At 42.1% G+C, this 17,225-nt stretch overlaps 2 protein-coding genes across 8 annotated transcripts in view; both read right to left on the bottom strand.

The window, feature by feature from the left end:
• The window catches only part of GLIPR2 (GLI pathogenesis related 2), a 39,583-nt gene extending 29,201 nt beyond the window's left edge, over positions 1–10,382 (bottom strand). The window contains exons 1-2 of one of the 3 annotated variants that reach the window (XM_030011469.2): positions 10,300–10,382; positions 8,362–8,479 (exon numbers count right to left, since the gene is read on the bottom strand). In XM_030011469.2, the coding sequence (XP_029867329.1) occupies positions 8,362–8,416 (55 nt within the window). In that variant the 5' untranslated portion in view covers positions 8,417–8,479; positions 10,300–10,382. Of the gene's footprint in view, positions 1–8,361; positions 8,480–10,299 lie in introns of those variants that run through there. The other 2 variants (XR_005932189.1, XM_030011470.2) reach the window with 2 other exon arrangements.
• Positions 1,064–16,712, bottom strand: BLOC1S4 (biogenesis of lysosomal organelles complex 1 subunit 4). 5 transcript variants are annotated; one of them, XR_005932186.1, is made up of 7 exons: positions 16,458–16,712; positions 15,983–16,054; positions 14,871–14,972; positions 13,982–14,116; positions 10,300–10,553; positions 8,362–8,479; positions 4,967–7,168 (listed from the first exon to the last, which is right to left on the bottom strand). XR_005932186.1 is itself a non-coding variant. In XM_030011468.2 (5 exons), exons 1-5 carry the CDS (start codon positions 16,674–16,676, stop codon positions 10,455–10,457), a joined length of 627 nt encoding a protein of 208 aa, XP_029867328.1. In that variant the 5' UTR covers positions 16,677–16,712; the 3' UTR covers positions 9,564–10,454. The 5 variants fall into 5 exon arrangements, 1 of the variants encoding a protein (XP_029867328.1); XR_005932188.1 differs by lacking the exons at positions 4,967–7,168; positions 8,362–8,479 and adding an exon at positions 1,064–3,740; XR_005932185.1 differs by lacking the exon at positions 8,362–8,479 and having other exon boundaries at positions 9,599–10,553.
• Between the last annotated feature and the right edge of the window lie 513 nt (positions 16,713–17,225).

Genomic DNA, 17,225 nt, shown 5'->3' with positions numbered 1-17,225 from the left:
GACCGGTCTGTGAACCCTAGCCTCCAAAAATGCTCTGCTAAACTTGAAATACTGGGTTGTACTACTCCTAGGACATACATCAGTGCTCAGCAATACCCTGTGCCACCCTATGGCTGTGACAAGGAGTTGAAGGGAATTTAAATTTGCGTAGTTGGGAGTCTCTGGTATTTGAAATGTTCATTTATATCCTTATAGTTGATTGTTATATTTTATACTGTTTATGCTTTAGATCTTTATAAAATTCAGCTGCATTATAAAGCAACATCCCCTCAGGACCTGGACTGCTACTAAGAAAACAGCATCAAGATCTTCAGAAGTGACCAGAGGCACCTGCATGCCATTTTCACAACATCCTGTGCAATCATAACTTGGAAAAGAGGGTTTCTCTGATCTGGCAAAAATCTAGTGTTATCCTACAGGAAAAATATGGTGCTTTTTCTGATCAGAAAACAAGGAAATCAAACTCACTGCTCAGGCATGAAATGTGTAAAAAGTATCAGTGCAAAGTAAATGCAATGACTCATCAGAGACTGGAAAGCAATGTAAGCTGAGATACACAAAAAGAAAGAGGAAGGGGGGAGATGGGCTTTTTTAGCATGTTAACATTACCTGCTGAAGTTTCCACCCTAACAAATATTGCTGATCTTATCAGATGGAAATTTGGAGGAAGTATGTACGCTAGTAATTAAGAATGTAATCGAGTCTTTGAAAATAATGAAAGCAATTAAATAAAAGCCACTGCTAGGGAAATTTGCATACTGTAAATCACTAATATCCTTTTACCAGTTTCAGGTAGTATCAAACATACCGCAACCTGAGTGGAAACAAACGGGACTTCCCATTTGCTTTATGATGTATCAGAGCACCTCCAAATGCACGCTTGTTTAATTACTGCATGATTCCTTTACACAGAGATGACACTGGTATTATCCAACAGTGGGCATTGGAAACTATATTACAGAAACAGAAATGCCCTGACACAATCAGATCTGAGTCCAGCATTCTGCCTCCTATAGCAACACCTACTAAACATTTCTGGAAAAGATGCAAAAAAAGTACAATGTGGATTGACTCATTTTTAATTGTTCCATCTTTCTGCTCAAAGGAAAACAGAACAAAAACAGCTGGCTGGAAAGAATAACACTTAACTAGTAAAGACTGGTGTAATAAATATTCTTTCTGGAAATAGGTTATAGAGCACATAAGAAGGAAAAATGCAATTTGAAAGGAAGTGCTTGAATCATTACAATCAGGGAGTTAGAGATAATTCATCTGCAGCAGAGCTTTCATCTGCATCCTGAAAATCTGTGGCTAAAATTTTGGTGTTAAACTGAGTATGTGGCATTCAGATGACAAAACATCTTCTACCATCTCTTCCCTTTTCTCCCAACAAAGGAAATCCATTTCACCCATCTGCATCAACTGCTTCTCTTTCCCTCGATGTGACTGACCCTAATGCTCGCAGTCTCATAACCTCCTCTGGTGCCACCATATGTAAACCCACATCCTTCCCCTGCTTTGCTTTCCTGTCTCTTCTGGAAGCTTCCTGCACCTCTTCCCACCAGCGATTTCTCTTTGCTGTCCCCAACCTGCCCTGTGCGACCTGCTGTTCACATTGTGATCAACCCTGGGTAGCCACAGGCACTCCTGCGGTGCCCCACAGATTGCCTCAGGGCACGTGGACCCGGCAAGGCCAGTGTGATGGAACTGGCAGTGTGAATTTCCAGGCCTAGCTGGGATTGTGCTGCTGCCTGTTGTCTCACACAGCTTAGTCTTCACGGCCACATGCGGACAGCCTCCTCTATTCCTCCAGTACCTTCCACCAGCCAGCCATATATGGCTAAATCTGTAGAAACTCAGGACTAAACAGACGTCTTTCTGATAGAGCAAGAAACCCCAGGCAGACCCCAGGTCACCCGTGGTCTTCCCAGAGGTCTGCCTCCACGCAGCTGAGCACCCATCTCCATCTGGCAAGAGAACCCACCTCAGCGGGACTCTGCACCAGCTGTGTGTCTGTTGCGAAGGCCCCAGTAGCATCACGGATTTCAGCCTGCAGATTTCTGTTCCAGCAGCAGTGCAAGTGATGAAGTAACATCTGGCCAGCTGCTGCCTGTGCAGATCCCCAACTGCTTGCGGCCAGGTTCAGATGCATTTAAGAAAGCCTGAGATGAACCCTTTCACGTGTGCACGCTCTGATGGGTCCAGTTGATGCAAATGCCTGCCATCATTAATGTTTTGAATCGTTAATTCATTCCATCAGGTGGTATGAATCAGGTACAATCAGGCGCCCACACAGCCTGGGACAGACATATGATAACACTGTCATACATAAGCCCTGCCAAGGAGGTCTGTATGCTTCCCAGCCTTCTTTTAAACACACTAAGTTTCTCCACAAGTCAAACCACGCATACAAAAACTTGTGAGCAATACTATACGTAACAAATCTGTTCTCCCCAGAGACTTTTAACAAGTGACCCTAAGGACCAACAGTATTCATATGAATATAAATACATCACACATCAATAACATCATATATGGTGACAAGAACCATAAAATTATGCACCAGACTATCAATCAACTAAAAAACTGCATATTGAGGTAAAAGGAAAACAGGGCAAAAATGATGGTAGAGTATTTGAGAATGTTCCTCCTGTTCCAGTTTTGCCAGGCTTTGCTTGTGGGACCCAATCTGGTATTGCCATTTCGCCTGTAAAGTAATCCAGGCTGCATAGCAGGTCACAAAAATTCTTCCAACACAGTTGCAGATGTTGGTTTTTCTTGCAAGAGGAAATATTCATCTCTGCTTTCTAGTTTGACCATAACTCTCAGATGCTGAAGAAAATGAAAAGAACTGAGCTGAAAAGAGCAAGAGGACAAAAGCAAGGCTATTCATCTTTTCTCAGCACTGTGCTGCTATCGGCTGGCCACATCCACAAAGCCCTCACACTGAAAAGAGGAGACTCTTACTGCAGAGTAGTCATTGACTTTAACTTCTTCCTACACATTGGAAGATAAAAGCAGAGTGTGATTAATCACCAACAGTCTTAAGGGCTGGATTCAAAGCAAAGGTTTGGGGGACAAAATGCAAGAATACTGCTGTCGAAAGGAGAGTGTGGCACAAGCACTGCCTTTCTCTCCAGAGGCCCAGCACCCTCCCCAGCTGACATTCTTCAGGCTCAGTGCTCGGCCATCTAAACGTCTGAGAGCACAAATACACAAATCTCACCAGAGCCGGGCAGTGAAATGCCCACTTCAGCCTCAGGGTGCTCCTCAACGTGGGCCATACTACTGGGGTTCTAGCTTCAGAAAAGAACCAGAGGAAAACCCTCAGCATGGTTGCTCTCAACTAGCTCCAAGCAGGAGCCTCCGTAAGAAGTGTCACTTCCCACCTCTGCAGATGCTCAGAGTGCTTCCCCGGCACCCTGCGGGGAGAAGGACATGGAGCCCCTGTGGCTCTGTAAGAGGCAGGGGCAAGCTCAGCCTCGGGGTACAGAGGAGCTAAGGTAAAGAGGGGGAAGAGAGGGTACTCTGGAAGGACTTCTGGCACAAAAAAGGATTTGAGGGCATTCAAAAGGAAGAGTTTCTGTCAGTGCTACCAGGTGTTACCTCTCTCCTCCAAGGCTGCAGTGGGCTGAACAGTACCTGGCGGATGGTGTTAGGACACTTTATGGGCTCTCTGCTTCAGCACAGTACCTCAGGCTGAGGTTAAATGCCATTTTTCCAGGACCACTGCTCCGTGGCTAAGGTAAGAAAAGTCCAATGACACCCCAGGTGAGCACAAATACACAAAGCAGTCAGACGACTAGGCCAGCTGCTGACCTCCCGTAGTGGTGTATCCATACATAAACACACTGACTCCACAGCATCTGTGGTTTTGCCGCCTTGTGCGTATCCCCACAATCTACTACTTTTTATATCAGATCCACATACGCAGTAACCTTTGTTTTAGCAAAACCTCATCCTACAAACTGGAAGCACCTCCTGCTTAACAGCCACATTTTTAGCCATTACATTAAAATATCCTTGTATATGAACCACTGTATGAGTCAGAAAGTAAATTTGAGCAGTTACTCATGAATGAGATCACACAATTATGATAGGTCCTGAAAACACCAGTTTAAATGTTCAGAAGAAGACAAGAAAGCACATCCAATATTGGGAGTAACTAGAGAAGAAACAAAGGCAGCGGCAGAATGTGGTACTGTTTAAACCTCTGATTTGCTTGTGCCTTGAATTACATGGGTAGTCCTGGTTTCCTGATCTTAAAAAGGATACAGCAGAGGTGGAAAAAGATCATAGAAAGGCAACAAGGGCATGGAAGCTTCATACAGAGAACAGGGCTTTGAGCAACCCGATCTAGAGGAAAGTATCCCTGCCCCTGGCAGGGGCGTTGGAACTAGATGATCTTTACGGTCCCTTCCAACCCAAACCATTCTATGATTCTGTGATTCTTCAGCCACGGGAAGAGATCATGGAAAAGGAAATTACAGACATTACTACAAGATGATGAGCAACACAGGTGGCTCATGACTGTTGACTGTGTCCTCCAATACAAGAATCAGAGTACATTAAAAGAAGCTTGGAGGAACAAGGTTAAAAAAAAATGGATGTGGGATGCAACAGAGAAGGCGCTTTGGCAAGGAGTTTTTATTTTTGTGCACATTGCCTCTTGTCCTACCAGCAGGCACTAGTGACAAGTGTCTGTCTCCCTCTCCTTCACTGCCTCCCCTCAGGTATTTATACATGCTGATGAGATCCCCCCCGCCGAGCCTTCTATTCTCCAGGCGGAACAGTCCCAGGTCTCTCAGCCTCTCCTCATAGGAGATGTTCTAGTCCCTTAATTGTCTTTGTGACCCTCCACTGGACTCACTCCAGTACGTACTGGCAAGCCCAGTAAAGACTGCCCAGTAAAGACTTCCCAGTAAAGACTGAAGCACAGAAGGCATCGCCTACCTCGGCCTTTTCTGTGTCCTGCATCACCAGGCACCTGCTGCATTCAGCAGTGGGCCACGTTTTCCCTGGTCTTCCTTGTGCTGTTTATGTACTTGTAGAAGCCTTTCCTGTTGCCCTTCACGTCCCTCAACAGATTCAAGTCCAGGTTGGCCTTGGCTTTCCTAACCCTGTTCCTGCAAGACCAAACAGCAGCTCTATCGTCCCGCTGGGTCACCTGCCCCTGCTTCCATCTCCTGTACGCTTCCTTATTACGTCTCAATTCAGTTAGAAGGTCTATATCGGTTCCTCCATGTCACTCCTCCATCATCTCCTCTCCAGCAGCTTTCCGACCTGACCTTTACATCAGGCTCTTCTCTTCACAATTCCCCTGCATGAATTTCATTTCCGTATTAGTGACCCATTCAAGTCCTCAAATATAAACTCCAGCACCATCACATCTGCATTCATCACACAGCTTTGGTTCAGACTTTGAACCTAAAGCGTGCTGTTTACCACCCCGGGGCTATGCCTGTCCTAGCAAGTAGTTCAGCACAGCAGAGGCAGATTTGTACAGAGAAACCTGATGTTAAAGCTAAACATTTCACTGAGTTTCATCTTGACCTAAGACTAGCTCAAGGCCAGCAGCATGGAATGAATACCCAACAGCAGCTGTAGCATATCTCTGGCTATATTCAATCCAAAAATAATCCATTTCACACCCAGAGACAGTTCCATAGTGCAAACTAATGAGTGCCGGAATGCTAACCGAGATGGGCACTGGAGTATCATCCAGCCCTGCTTTTGCTCATCTCTTTCTATTGTTGATTCTTTGCCCTTATAATTTCATCCAACTCACTTGGCAGAGTCTTGACTTATCTCACTGGTACATGCAATGAATTTGCAATGGCACTGCTCATCTACCTTATTAGCTAACAACATCATAGTTGATTTTCCTTAGGCAAGATTTCTTTGGCACTACTGCTTTGTGTTTTCCTTCCTTTGACTACAGAAACACAATTAAATCCAGGAAAAGTCAAGCTAATAAATCCAGAAAGAAAACATGATTTTTGTTCAATTATATTGTTTAGTATTTTTCCCCTCAATAAATACTTTTTCCCTTAACAGTCTTCCAATACAGTAGATTTTAGATGCAACAGGCACACTTTCAAAAAAAATCCCAGCAACCACTAACACCAAGAACGAGGGCACTGCTTATCACTAGCAGTTGGTATTGGAGTTGCTAAAACGTTGCTGGAAGTAGGCATCTGAGCAGGACACACAGCACACAGACACCTCTGCAGTGACGACGAGGCTACTCCCAACGCCTAGTTTTTTTGTTCTTCTTTCCCTCTATGCTTCCAATCAAATTGCAAAGCCACCCTTGTAGAGGGAAGGCCTAATCAAAGAAGGACGAGGAAAACAGATGCTAATTCCATAGCAGGCATCCCCCGGGGCTGCACACCTCCCCAGTGACACTGCCAGGGAAAGTGAGTCCCATCAGCAGACGGCTTTGCTTACCTTCTGAGGGGCATGGCTGGGAGTAGAGAGGTGTCACCCCTCACCCCTGTGCCAGGACATCGATGATGGGGCTGGACTGATTTTTAGCCAGAGCAGATTAATGGTCTGGCTAATTCTACCTGCAAGTCCTACTGCTTTCACGAAAGAGGCAGTAACGGTGACCTGGTCCAGACTGTCCTTTCACAGTTCCTCTAGTACAGTTAAAGCCCCTGCTAAAACTGTGTTCTTGGGAGTAGTGCACCCTCAGGCAAAAAAATTAAAAAGCTCCTAAACTGTGAAGAAATAATAAAATTGCACGTGTATGTCAGGTCTGTTGTGGATCTTCTTTCATACCTCCCGGTTCAGGGATCTTGCCCTTATCTGTTCATGCTGCTGAAAGCTCTGTCACCACAAGTTTACACCCTAGCATTTGCCCTGGCTTATCTCCTGGCTATGCTATTTTCCACCTCTTCCATTCCTGCATGAGACTCTTACCATTCCTTTCTTTCTTTTTTTTGTATGAACCAACCTGAACCAGCTTTTCTGGCAGTTTGCAGTTCTCTGCAAACCTTTTAGATTGATTGATGTTCAGAGAAACATTTCAGATGCTCCTATCATACTTAGTGCCAGCTCTCAGTTTTAAAGTCCTAGGATTGCGGGAATTTCAGCTTTTGCTTTTTCTTTTTTAAAGGTTGTTTTCTAGACCACTTGCTCATGAAGAAAATCCTGACAGTGTCACCTGTAAGAAACAGATGGCAATTTATTTTTAAATAATGTAGGCATCAAGCTATTCTCAAGAAAACTACAGTTTCTGAACAGTGGGAGATGATAAATCAAATTGGAAACTTATCTTTGGATGGTCAGCAAGTGTTTGGGGTTTTTTTCCCCATCAATTCTGTCCCTTTGTCTTTTCACTCGGAACCCTCTAATGGAATCCTTGCTAACATTCAGTTCATTTTCTTAGCTCTGTCAGCAAATTTACATACCTGTATTTTCAATATACCTTTTTTTTTTAAGACTATTCAAGATTCTGTATAGATAGCACATTTGACTGCAAACATCATATTTATGACTATTTATGTAATTTTAAGGTCTTTTTTCTATTACTTAAACTAATAGTCCATCAAATAATGTACAGCCAATATTAGAGTTGACAAAAATTAAATGATGTTTTGAGTCTTTCATGTGGATTTTAGACAGATTACTTTGGTTTTCCTATCTTATCCTTTTGTCTGATATAATTCTAAAGGCAATATTTCAATTTTTCTTTTTCAAACTATGTATCTACAGGTGACTGCATTCTGTCTCACCAGCATTATTCAGCACTGCCCATGAGCAGTACCTTCGGTTTCCCTTTTTTCATCTTTGCTTGTTACTTAGCACTTTTAAGACATTGATCATCACAAATAATTTGAATACTACTTATACTGTCTTACAAAATCATAAAAATTACCAGCATTAAGTTTGTGAGTAGATAACCTCAAGCAAGAAGGTAAAGAAAATTCCCTAAATCTCTGAGATCAGCTGGAGCTGGAGTCTGTACTACCACCTTTAGGCTGTACTACCACCCATCGGTTTAAAGCAGAATCAACAGAAGCAGTGGAATGGACAAAGCCTCTACTCTGCTGTTGCAGCACAGCCTGCCACAGTAACCTAGCCCCTACAAGGTTGTGAATCCCAACAGTTGAAGACTGCTCATTCCTGATGGATTTAGCTGCAGTGGCTAGAGAGATTACCAACCCCCATTATGGCCCTTTTTGACCATAGCTAAATCTGACGGGGATTTTGTCTTTTCAAGGTAGGGCTTCTGTCTGGGCATATGGGGTTTTCTTGGTAGCTGGCCCAAGACTAGAATTTTTTTCTACGAAAACTGAAGAAGTTTGAAAGTGTCATCACTTTTTTTTTTTTTTATGGGAACCTTAAAATATTTACCATTTTCAAATGTAAAGTTCTCTTCATAGATGTAGATGCAAGCTATCTTTCTCATTCTGGAAGGTGTTTCACTCAGGATCACTCTACAGCTCAAGATCTTAGTATTTGGAAACAGTTCCTGTGCAGGACAGAATCCAAATTAAGCTTGCTACTGATTTCTTAGTATTGCAGGTAAAACTACTTAACCTTGAAGGTTGTTTTCAGCAGAAGTAATGAACTACTATGGGTTTTGATAATGTCAATGTAATCCAGTGCATCTTTAAATCTTTAAACAATTTATTATTTGGTCAGATAAATCAGCAAATCTGTTTCTTTTCACATCAGTAACGTGCATCCTTCTACAATTTCTTTAGGCTTTATAGCACCTGCAGTATCATTGCTCAAGAGTGGAACAAGATGTGTAGGTCCAAAAATAATTAAATACAAACATCAATCTTTATGTGCCTACTTCAGGCATGGTTTATCACATAACCAAATACTTAGGTAAGACAGATCACATTGATTTTTGCCCAGGAGCTACAAAAAATGTGGACCTCTAACATTCAGTCCATCCTGCATATCTTGTGAATGAAGCTTTTGTTGTGTATATATATATCTATATACATACACACACACACATCTTACAGTAAACAGGTATGTTTTAGTAAGCCACAGTGTTAGTTTCAACTAGACACTTGCCTAAAATGTACCTAACTATAAGAATATAAAAACTTTTAGCATTATCTCTGCTAGGATAACTAAAATCTTTGCTTCATGTCATAGAACTGCTTTTGGAGCCTACCATTTTTGACTTCACAATCTTTAATTTTTACTAACTGTTGCTTCAGATACTGTTTAGAACCTGGTCCCTGCTGCTGTTGGGAGACAAAGCTATGTGGTTTTCAAAGCTGTATCTATTAATATATATATATATATATAATCCTTGCTCTACAACTGCGTACCTTTTTCTGTGCTTGCAACACAAAATCAGCAGACAAGTTGTTTCCCTAATGCATACCTTATTCCTCTGAAATTTGAATTTCAGATATTTGTAGTGAGCTATATTGGCAGTAAAACAGCAGTGGTAAAATTGTTGTTCAGAGGAATACAACAATTTATGATTAACACCCACTAGGTATTATATGAGGCTGTATGCAAAAAGGTTCTCAGAAACAGTGGTGCAGTTCGATACTGCCAGGAGAAATGCAAGACCACAACAGGGGTTAGATAGCTATTAGTTTATTGATAATATACTCACACTGCAATCAGTGCAGGAAGCCCCAGTAACCACATGGAGGGTTGCGAGGGAAAAGCGGACAGTGTGGTCAGGCACCTGATAGAGACTCAGTCCAGGGACGTCCCTGACTCAACTTGGATACTTCTCCTTTTTGACAGCAGGTTATATATACATCAAGCCCACCTGGTTACACATCAAACAATACAATGCTGCAATAATTAGCAGCTCAGGTCACTGCGACCTGATGATCATCAGCAGGGGCAGGATGTTGGCTTTGTGAACTGGGACTAGATCACGTGCATCAAGCCATGTCCTTGACTCCTCGCCGATCTTTCAAGTCCTCCCCTTGCAAGTTGTACATCCCAACACAGCGCATTGCTCTGTCCAAACTGCAGGGACCAGGTTCCAAAACTTGAAGTAGATGATTTTATGCATAGTTTTTCTTTTCACTTCAATCAGTACATTAGAAGGAAGGGGAAAAAAAAAAAAAAAAAAACACAACCAAAAAGACATCCTTGTGGTATAGGTATTTACACTTGCAACAGCACAGATATTTATGTGTTAAAAGATTTATATATAAAAGTATGTTTCCTATTATGTCCCTATTTAAAAAAAAAAAAATTAATACAGAAGGATTCTTAAGTTCTTTCCCAAATATAATCTGAAAATTTATACTGTGTTTTAGGAAGACTTTTGAAATAACGTACACAAACAAAGATTACCTGAAAATACTGCCTGAAGGAAGACAATGAGAATCAGAATGGCAATATGCCATCAACAATGCTCAGAAATGCAGCTCTTTTGAGGTTAGCATTTCTTTTGTTCACTTGGCAGTCTCTACTCTGGCTGATTCATATCAATCCCAAAGCAAAAATCATCAATAAGGTGCTTCGTTAAGACACGGAAAATAGTCTTCAGTCTTGAAGAGGACTGGAGGTTCATAGAGGGTCTGTTGTTGTCGTGAAGACGACGGTTTCTGCAAATTAGATAAGTTTATTTTTTGCCTTCTTAGAAAAGCAAGTTTTAAAACAAAGCCTACAGACCTAAAATGCAAAACAAGATGAGTTTTAAAGGCATATCTCCTTAGTCAGGCAAATTTTTAATCATAGGTCAGGTGGGTCTGGCATATTCTTAATGTTAGTGAAGAAAAGCAGCCTTTGACTTTTGCCATTCTTTCACCTGAACAGACTCAGTCCTGGAGGGTGTACGATATGCCAGCTTTGCAGAAGCCAAATGGGCAATCTTTTCCAGCTGATGGTATAATCATTGTAACCTTCATCCTTCCAAAGCCATATACCTTTACCTTTTCTGCTCCGGCCTTTGAGTTCTCCTCAGCCGCTTCCTTGGAGTTAACCCTAGCCTGTGTGCTCATTTACTTAGTTAAAAAAGTCTTCATATGGAAACACACCTAGCAAATGTTTCTTCCAAGAATGTTGCTGCTCCTGCTGAGCTTCTTCATCAAGTACATATTAGAATATATGTACTATGACGTACCATCAGAAATAATATGGTAGTGGACTGGAAAAGAGCTGTTACACTGTTTTTCAGGAAAAGTGCACGTTTCTTTTAAATATTAACTGCGCATTGTTTTGTTATACCAAACGGCCCATTTAAAGAGACAACAGCAAGGACCACTACCGACTATCGTGTCAGCCTTCCTGCATGTAAATAACACTGCACTGCAACACAGACCCAGTGTATGTTTTCAACATATGGTCTTAAATAGAAGGCTTGAAATCAAGACTTCATTCATTAAAAATTCTTTTGGACTCATGAAAAGATTTTGATGAACCATTTTGCAGAGCTCTTAATCAGTTTGTCTGCAGAGTTCTTCAGGCACTTTTTTGCCTGTCTGGGATGAGGAAATTAGAGTCTTCACTGATAATAAAGTTCAAAGCATACAAATATCATTAATATACTTGGAGTTTGGAATGCTTTTACAGCACCAAAACGAGGATATAATTAAGCATACCTACAAAAGAGCTAAGTGGAATTTTTCCAATATTCAGTTGAGCTGTATACTTGCTCTCCATATGAAATAAGTACATATTCTGCCATTATATACAAAATTGCTGATTTATGTCTTTTAAATTACATTTGTCTTTAACTTTACAGGACCATTAATTTCTCTGAAGTAAGTTTGTTTTGTCATTCAAGTTGTAAGGAAATAAAAAAATATAAACAAAGATCGGATCTATAAATAGTGGATATTATCAATGTTCTCTGTATCAGAAATTTTGCCAAATGTAAAAACAATCTTTGAAATCAAAGTTCTGTTTTAAAAATTTATTTCCTATCCTGTACTGCCCTATGAGAAAACACCTTGCAAGCAAGGGAAACTAAGGTCACAAGCATTCTGCAACTCATGACACCAATTTAAGAGGTGCTATATTTGCATATGCGCAAGAAGAGGATAATTTCAATCCAGTGAGGAAATTTCCTAGGCAGGCACAGTACCCACAGTTGCCTAAGTACACATTTATGATTAGTTATTTTTGCAGCTGCTTAGCAGACATTTTTACCTTTTGAGAGAGTCTACATCCTTAGTGATATTAGAGGTCTTAGAGTACTGTACTTTACACTGCCTGGTATTCACAAGGGAAGAACTTGGGGCAAAATCTGACAGTGAGATTACAAATACACAGCTTGAGAAATACAAAATATATCCTTTGTGTAAAGAAACAGCTACATTTAAATGGGAAGAGAGTCAGGGGACTTGACTAGGTTAAAATTGTAGCAGGAAAATGTGACCTACAGCTACAATGAAAATCATGACACCAGTACAGCCTTCTTTTCCAAAGCGTTTGTATATTGAGTGAGCTAGTTAAGTCTTAGGCATGAGGAGAAATCTCTATAGGCATTTTCATTGAGACACGCTTGTGTTTACTAGTGAAAATAGATACTTTACCATGCAATACTCAGTACCACTGCGGAACAGTGACCTGCCTTTTAGTTAATCAATTAATGCCAGGAAGTTCTAAGTGTTGATTTTAATGCTATCCATACTCAAACCAAGAAACCACTGGGCATGACAGGTTCAGCTTGCTGACGCTTTCGAAGGCGCCTTCCACCTTATTAATTGTGGAAAAACTGCTAAGCTGACAAAGTGTTCCCATGCAACACTAAAATAGCACTTGCTTAGAACTTTCAAACTTTCTAATTGAAGATTATAATTCCATGGTTAACAACTGTTTTTAGCAACAAAATGGAAAATACTGTTGAATATTATTCAAGGCAACTGCTGCAGTTGTTTCTCTTTGTAATTGGCCCATAAATAGCAGCTTTGTGTTATTTTTTTAAAAGAAAAAATGACATCACTCTAAACTTAAACACCAAAGAAAATGAAGGAATGAGAAGTTAATTAACTTAAAGACTACACAGAAAATAGCAATGAAGAACAGCTTTCCTGAACTAAGTCTTAACAAGCCATTACATATTCTTTTTATAACTATTTTTCTCTGCTGCCACACAGGCTTGTAATACGTAGGAACACAAGTTCCTCAAAACCCCACGACCATCTTCCTCTCTTCCCCTGCAAACTTAAGTTTATTTCAGCATTCTCACCAGTATTACGACACAGAAACCTGAGTTAGTACAGTATTAATATAGGAAAAGACAAAGAAAAGAATCTGGGAGCTGACAAGATGCAAGGAGGAGTGTTTATAAATGGTGTACTGGCAGGTAATGCCAAGAAGCATCAGGTGTTCAGAAGACTTTTTTTTCTTTTCTTTTTTTTCTTTTCTTTTTTTTTAAAACCAGAAAGGTTATTTTAAAACTAGGCCATAGTGCCAGTTTAAGGTTAGGTTAAGGCATCTCTTTGAAACCTACCAGAGAGAGCACTTCAAGTCTTCTGTAGAGAAACAGTCCACATGTAGTAACAAGGAAAGACAGAGAAAAGCCCATCCTTAGAAAGTGTAACAAGGTACTTACATGATTACTGAACTGTGTGGATTGAGTATAAATAGAACTTTATTTTAAAAATATTGTGCTGCATAACTTTCATTTCCTTTTTTGGTAACATTTCTGCAGTGATATCATCAATGCACTATGATCCTTTAACAGTGTTGTCTGTACAGGCTCCTACTACTTGCTTCGCATACTATCAGAGATAGGAGTACTTCAGTATAAAGGCTTGTGCATTATATGCTTGTTTATGCCCTTCACGTTCCCTTCTTCGTGTATTCAGCCTTGTTTTGGAAAGTTACACAAATCCTTGTAAGAATTTGTGATTTTTAAGTTTGGGGTTTTTTGTATTAAGTCAAAGAACTTAGCAAAAATCCTAATAAAGTATATAAAAGCTTTACAGTGGAATTCAGATATATGTGTAACAAACTATTATTTTAATCATCTACTCCGTTAAGCAGAGCAACTAAGCTGGTCATATAGTAACAAAAGTTTACTTACATTAAGGAAGGATGGCATGCTGATTGTATGCAAGATTTTCTTGAATGTGCTCGGAAAAGCTCCAAGGTCTGTTTCTGCCTTTATGACCCGTTCTTCCAGTCCAGCTACGCTATTTCCAATCATCTTCACAAAAGCCTAGTGTGAAAAAACCAAAAGAAATCCAACTTTTCCACTTACAAATTAAAACAGGATTATGCATTGTACAACGGTGGGGAAAGTTCCACTGCTTAAATGAGGAGTCAAAAACTCCATGCTCTATTTCCCTTTCACCTACAAGTCCATTTTATTCCTAAAAATTACTTGAAATACTTAAGAGGCTGCAAGAACAGCTTAAATCTAATAAAACAATCAGTCCTCCTTTTCCTACTTGCCTTTCAAATAACTAATTTAGACTTCTTAGAATCTAGACTTCTATCTGCCTTTCTACTACAAGTGGGACCAAGGATCTGAATCACAGATTTGAAGCTTTACCAGGGATCAATAGGTCTCTCATTCTACTAGTCTCTGAATAGCTCCCAAGACAATAACTTTGAAAGACATTATTAAAAAAACAAAAAACAACCCAAACCAAACCCAAAGAAGAAGTGGTACTACTGCTTTCTGAAAAAAGATGTCTGCCTTGCTTCAAGCAGGAAACAAAACAAAACAAAAAAGCATTTTTTTTTAAAAAGGCGTTTTGTTTTACAATGCCCACAGTCTCCAGAAATTCTTAATAAATTGTGCTCTCTTTATTAACCCTGAAATATTGAACCCGGATTGGACATGGAGAGCAAAATGGATCTGAGCCCATTCCACGTGCATGCATGCACACACACACGATTATAGCACATCACTGATTCTTCCCCCCTGCTAAAAAATGGAATACATCTAGAAGATATCAAATACATACCTCTAGTTTGTCAATCTTCCTGTATATCTGTCTCATTTCTGTAGCTTTTGTGTAAATCTGAGGTATGCTTTCGTTGACAACTTGAGAGGAATCACTTCGAATCTAAGATGATTCAAAAAAATAATAAAAAAAATCAATGAATAAAAGAAAACATTTAGTAGATTTCACTCTGGAAACTAGAACTTGCTCCAGTTAACAGATTAAAAGTCATAGTTTAAAAATATCAGATTAATATTAGAATAAAAATACTAGGTTAAAACTAATAAGCTAGCTTCTTCATATGGTTTAGTAAGTACCTCTGAAGAAAATTTATTTTGCATAGGCAAATATTTACCTTTACATTTATATTAAAAATAGGCTGCTATAGCCTTATCAGAACTAAGAGATGGTACATTTCCCAAAACATACTAAAGAATCAAACATAGTAAACTAAAATTTTTACTTCAATTTTACTACCTCTTCGTTTCCTCAACTTTGCTGAAAAAGTCAGGCCACAAAATCTTGGTTTATTGGTATAAAAAAAAAATACATATATATAGTAAAGTTCCCCTTAGAGTAGTGCAGGAGAACCACATGTGCTATGCTTTAAAAGACAGACTGTATACCAGAGTCAGCTTATAGAAACTTTCCATTCAGTTCCCCCATCTCCCCCCATGTGAAAGTGAAAACAAAGCTGCCTTTCTGATGAAAGGGTAAGAAAGGGTCCTCTAAAGACAAATCTAGCTTTGGAGGTTTGGCAAATCTGATTAGATACTTTGATTACAGAAACCACAGAGGATGTCTTTACGTATTTTAAAGAAGCAGCAGAATATCACACTCTTCTTTTGAACAGCTGTCATTGCACCAGTCAAAATGGGATTCCGCGTATGTACACAGACAAATATATAAGTACAATTATGTAAATATGCAGTTAAATAGCTATATAGGCATATTTTGCTCCGACGTGAAAGTTCGGTAGTTTTTGACCACGAGTTATCCAATTATCAAATGTGTTTTCATACTGGAACCTGCCTAGACCAAAGGCTGCTTCCTATCTCCATCTCATTTAACACAAGCACACATCAGACTGTATTCTGACTTCAGAAACACAACCACGTGCAGGTTATACACACCATGTCCAGCATTCCCACAAATTCATCCACTCTGGTCAGCAAATCTTCTAGACTCTTGTCTAGGCTTTCTATCTGCAAAACAGAAATCCTTTAAGGGCACGTGAAAACACGAGAAACCCGCGGACTCTCCCAAACAAAACCTCCGAGCAGACATCAGCCAGACTAACACCAGCTTCGCAGAAATCCCGCAGCTTTCCCATCTCCCGGCCGCGTTAAGCGCAAGCGACTCGACGCACCGGCAACACCTCCTCCGGCACGAAACTCACCCCCCAGGCCGTGTAACCGGCGCAGCGGGACGGCCCGAACCCGGCACGGCCGCCGACGCCTCGCTCCGCCCGCCGGACAGCCGGGAAGGGCCCGCCGTTCTCTCCCGCTCCCCGGGGAGCTCGGCAGGCCCGGCCGCAGGGACGGAGCGGGACAGGACGGGACGGGACGGAGACCGCCCGCTCCGCCGAGGGGCCGCGGCCCCCCTCACCTGCTCGCTGAAGAGGCTGCGGTCGGCGAGCAAGTAGGCGGAATAGGCGGCGGCGGTGGCGCTGAGCGACGCCTCCGAAGCGTCCTCGTCCTCCGGTTCCCCGAGGCCGGAAGCGCTGCTGTGGCTCTGGGAGACGTTCCCGCTGTCCGCGCCGGGGCAGGCGTCCGCCAAGTCGGCACCGGCCCCGACCCCTCGGCCCGCTCCCGCGGCGGCCGCCATGCTACCACAGCCTGCCTCCCCCCCCCCCCTCCCGCCCCTTCCCCTCAGCGCGTCGGGCGGTGCCGCCGCTCACGTGAGCGGGGCGGGGCTCCCCCGCCCGCCGCCGTGGGGAGGGGGGAGGCGGTGGCGGCGCAGGCGCAGTCGCAGTCGGCGTCGCCACAGGCGGGGCTGGGAGCGGCCCGGCCGCGGTGCCGCCGTGAGGCGGGAGAGCTGAGGGCAGAAACGCGGTTCCTGCCGCGGGAACGCCGGCGGAGGATTTGTCCTCTGAAGGCGGCTACGGTGCCCGCGTTCCCTCCGCCACCCGCGTTTTTAAAGGCCCGTTCAACAACAGTCTGATCCGGATGCGTGAAACCCCAACGGCTCGGCCGCGTTTCCACACGGCGGGGGGGGGTGCCGGCGGTAAACGGCTGAACTGGGAAAGGAGTTCGTCTTAAAAAGACTACCCCAGGGCCTCAAAGGGACGAGGCCTGAAGGAAGCCGTGCCATGAGGAGCGTAGCAAACTGCTCGATTCCCACAGGAATCGGGGGGGCAGCACCAGCCAGCAGAAG

Source organism: Aquila chrysaetos, chromosome 4 (genome assembly GCF_900496995.4).
Source record: "Aquila chrysaetos chrysaetos chromosome 4, bAquChr1.4, whole genome shotgun sequence".
Lineage (NCBI taxonomy): Eukaryota > Metazoa > Chordata > Aves > Accipitriformes > Accipitridae > Aquila > Aquila chrysaetos.
This window is presented reverse-complemented; position numbering and strand designations above follow the sequence as displayed.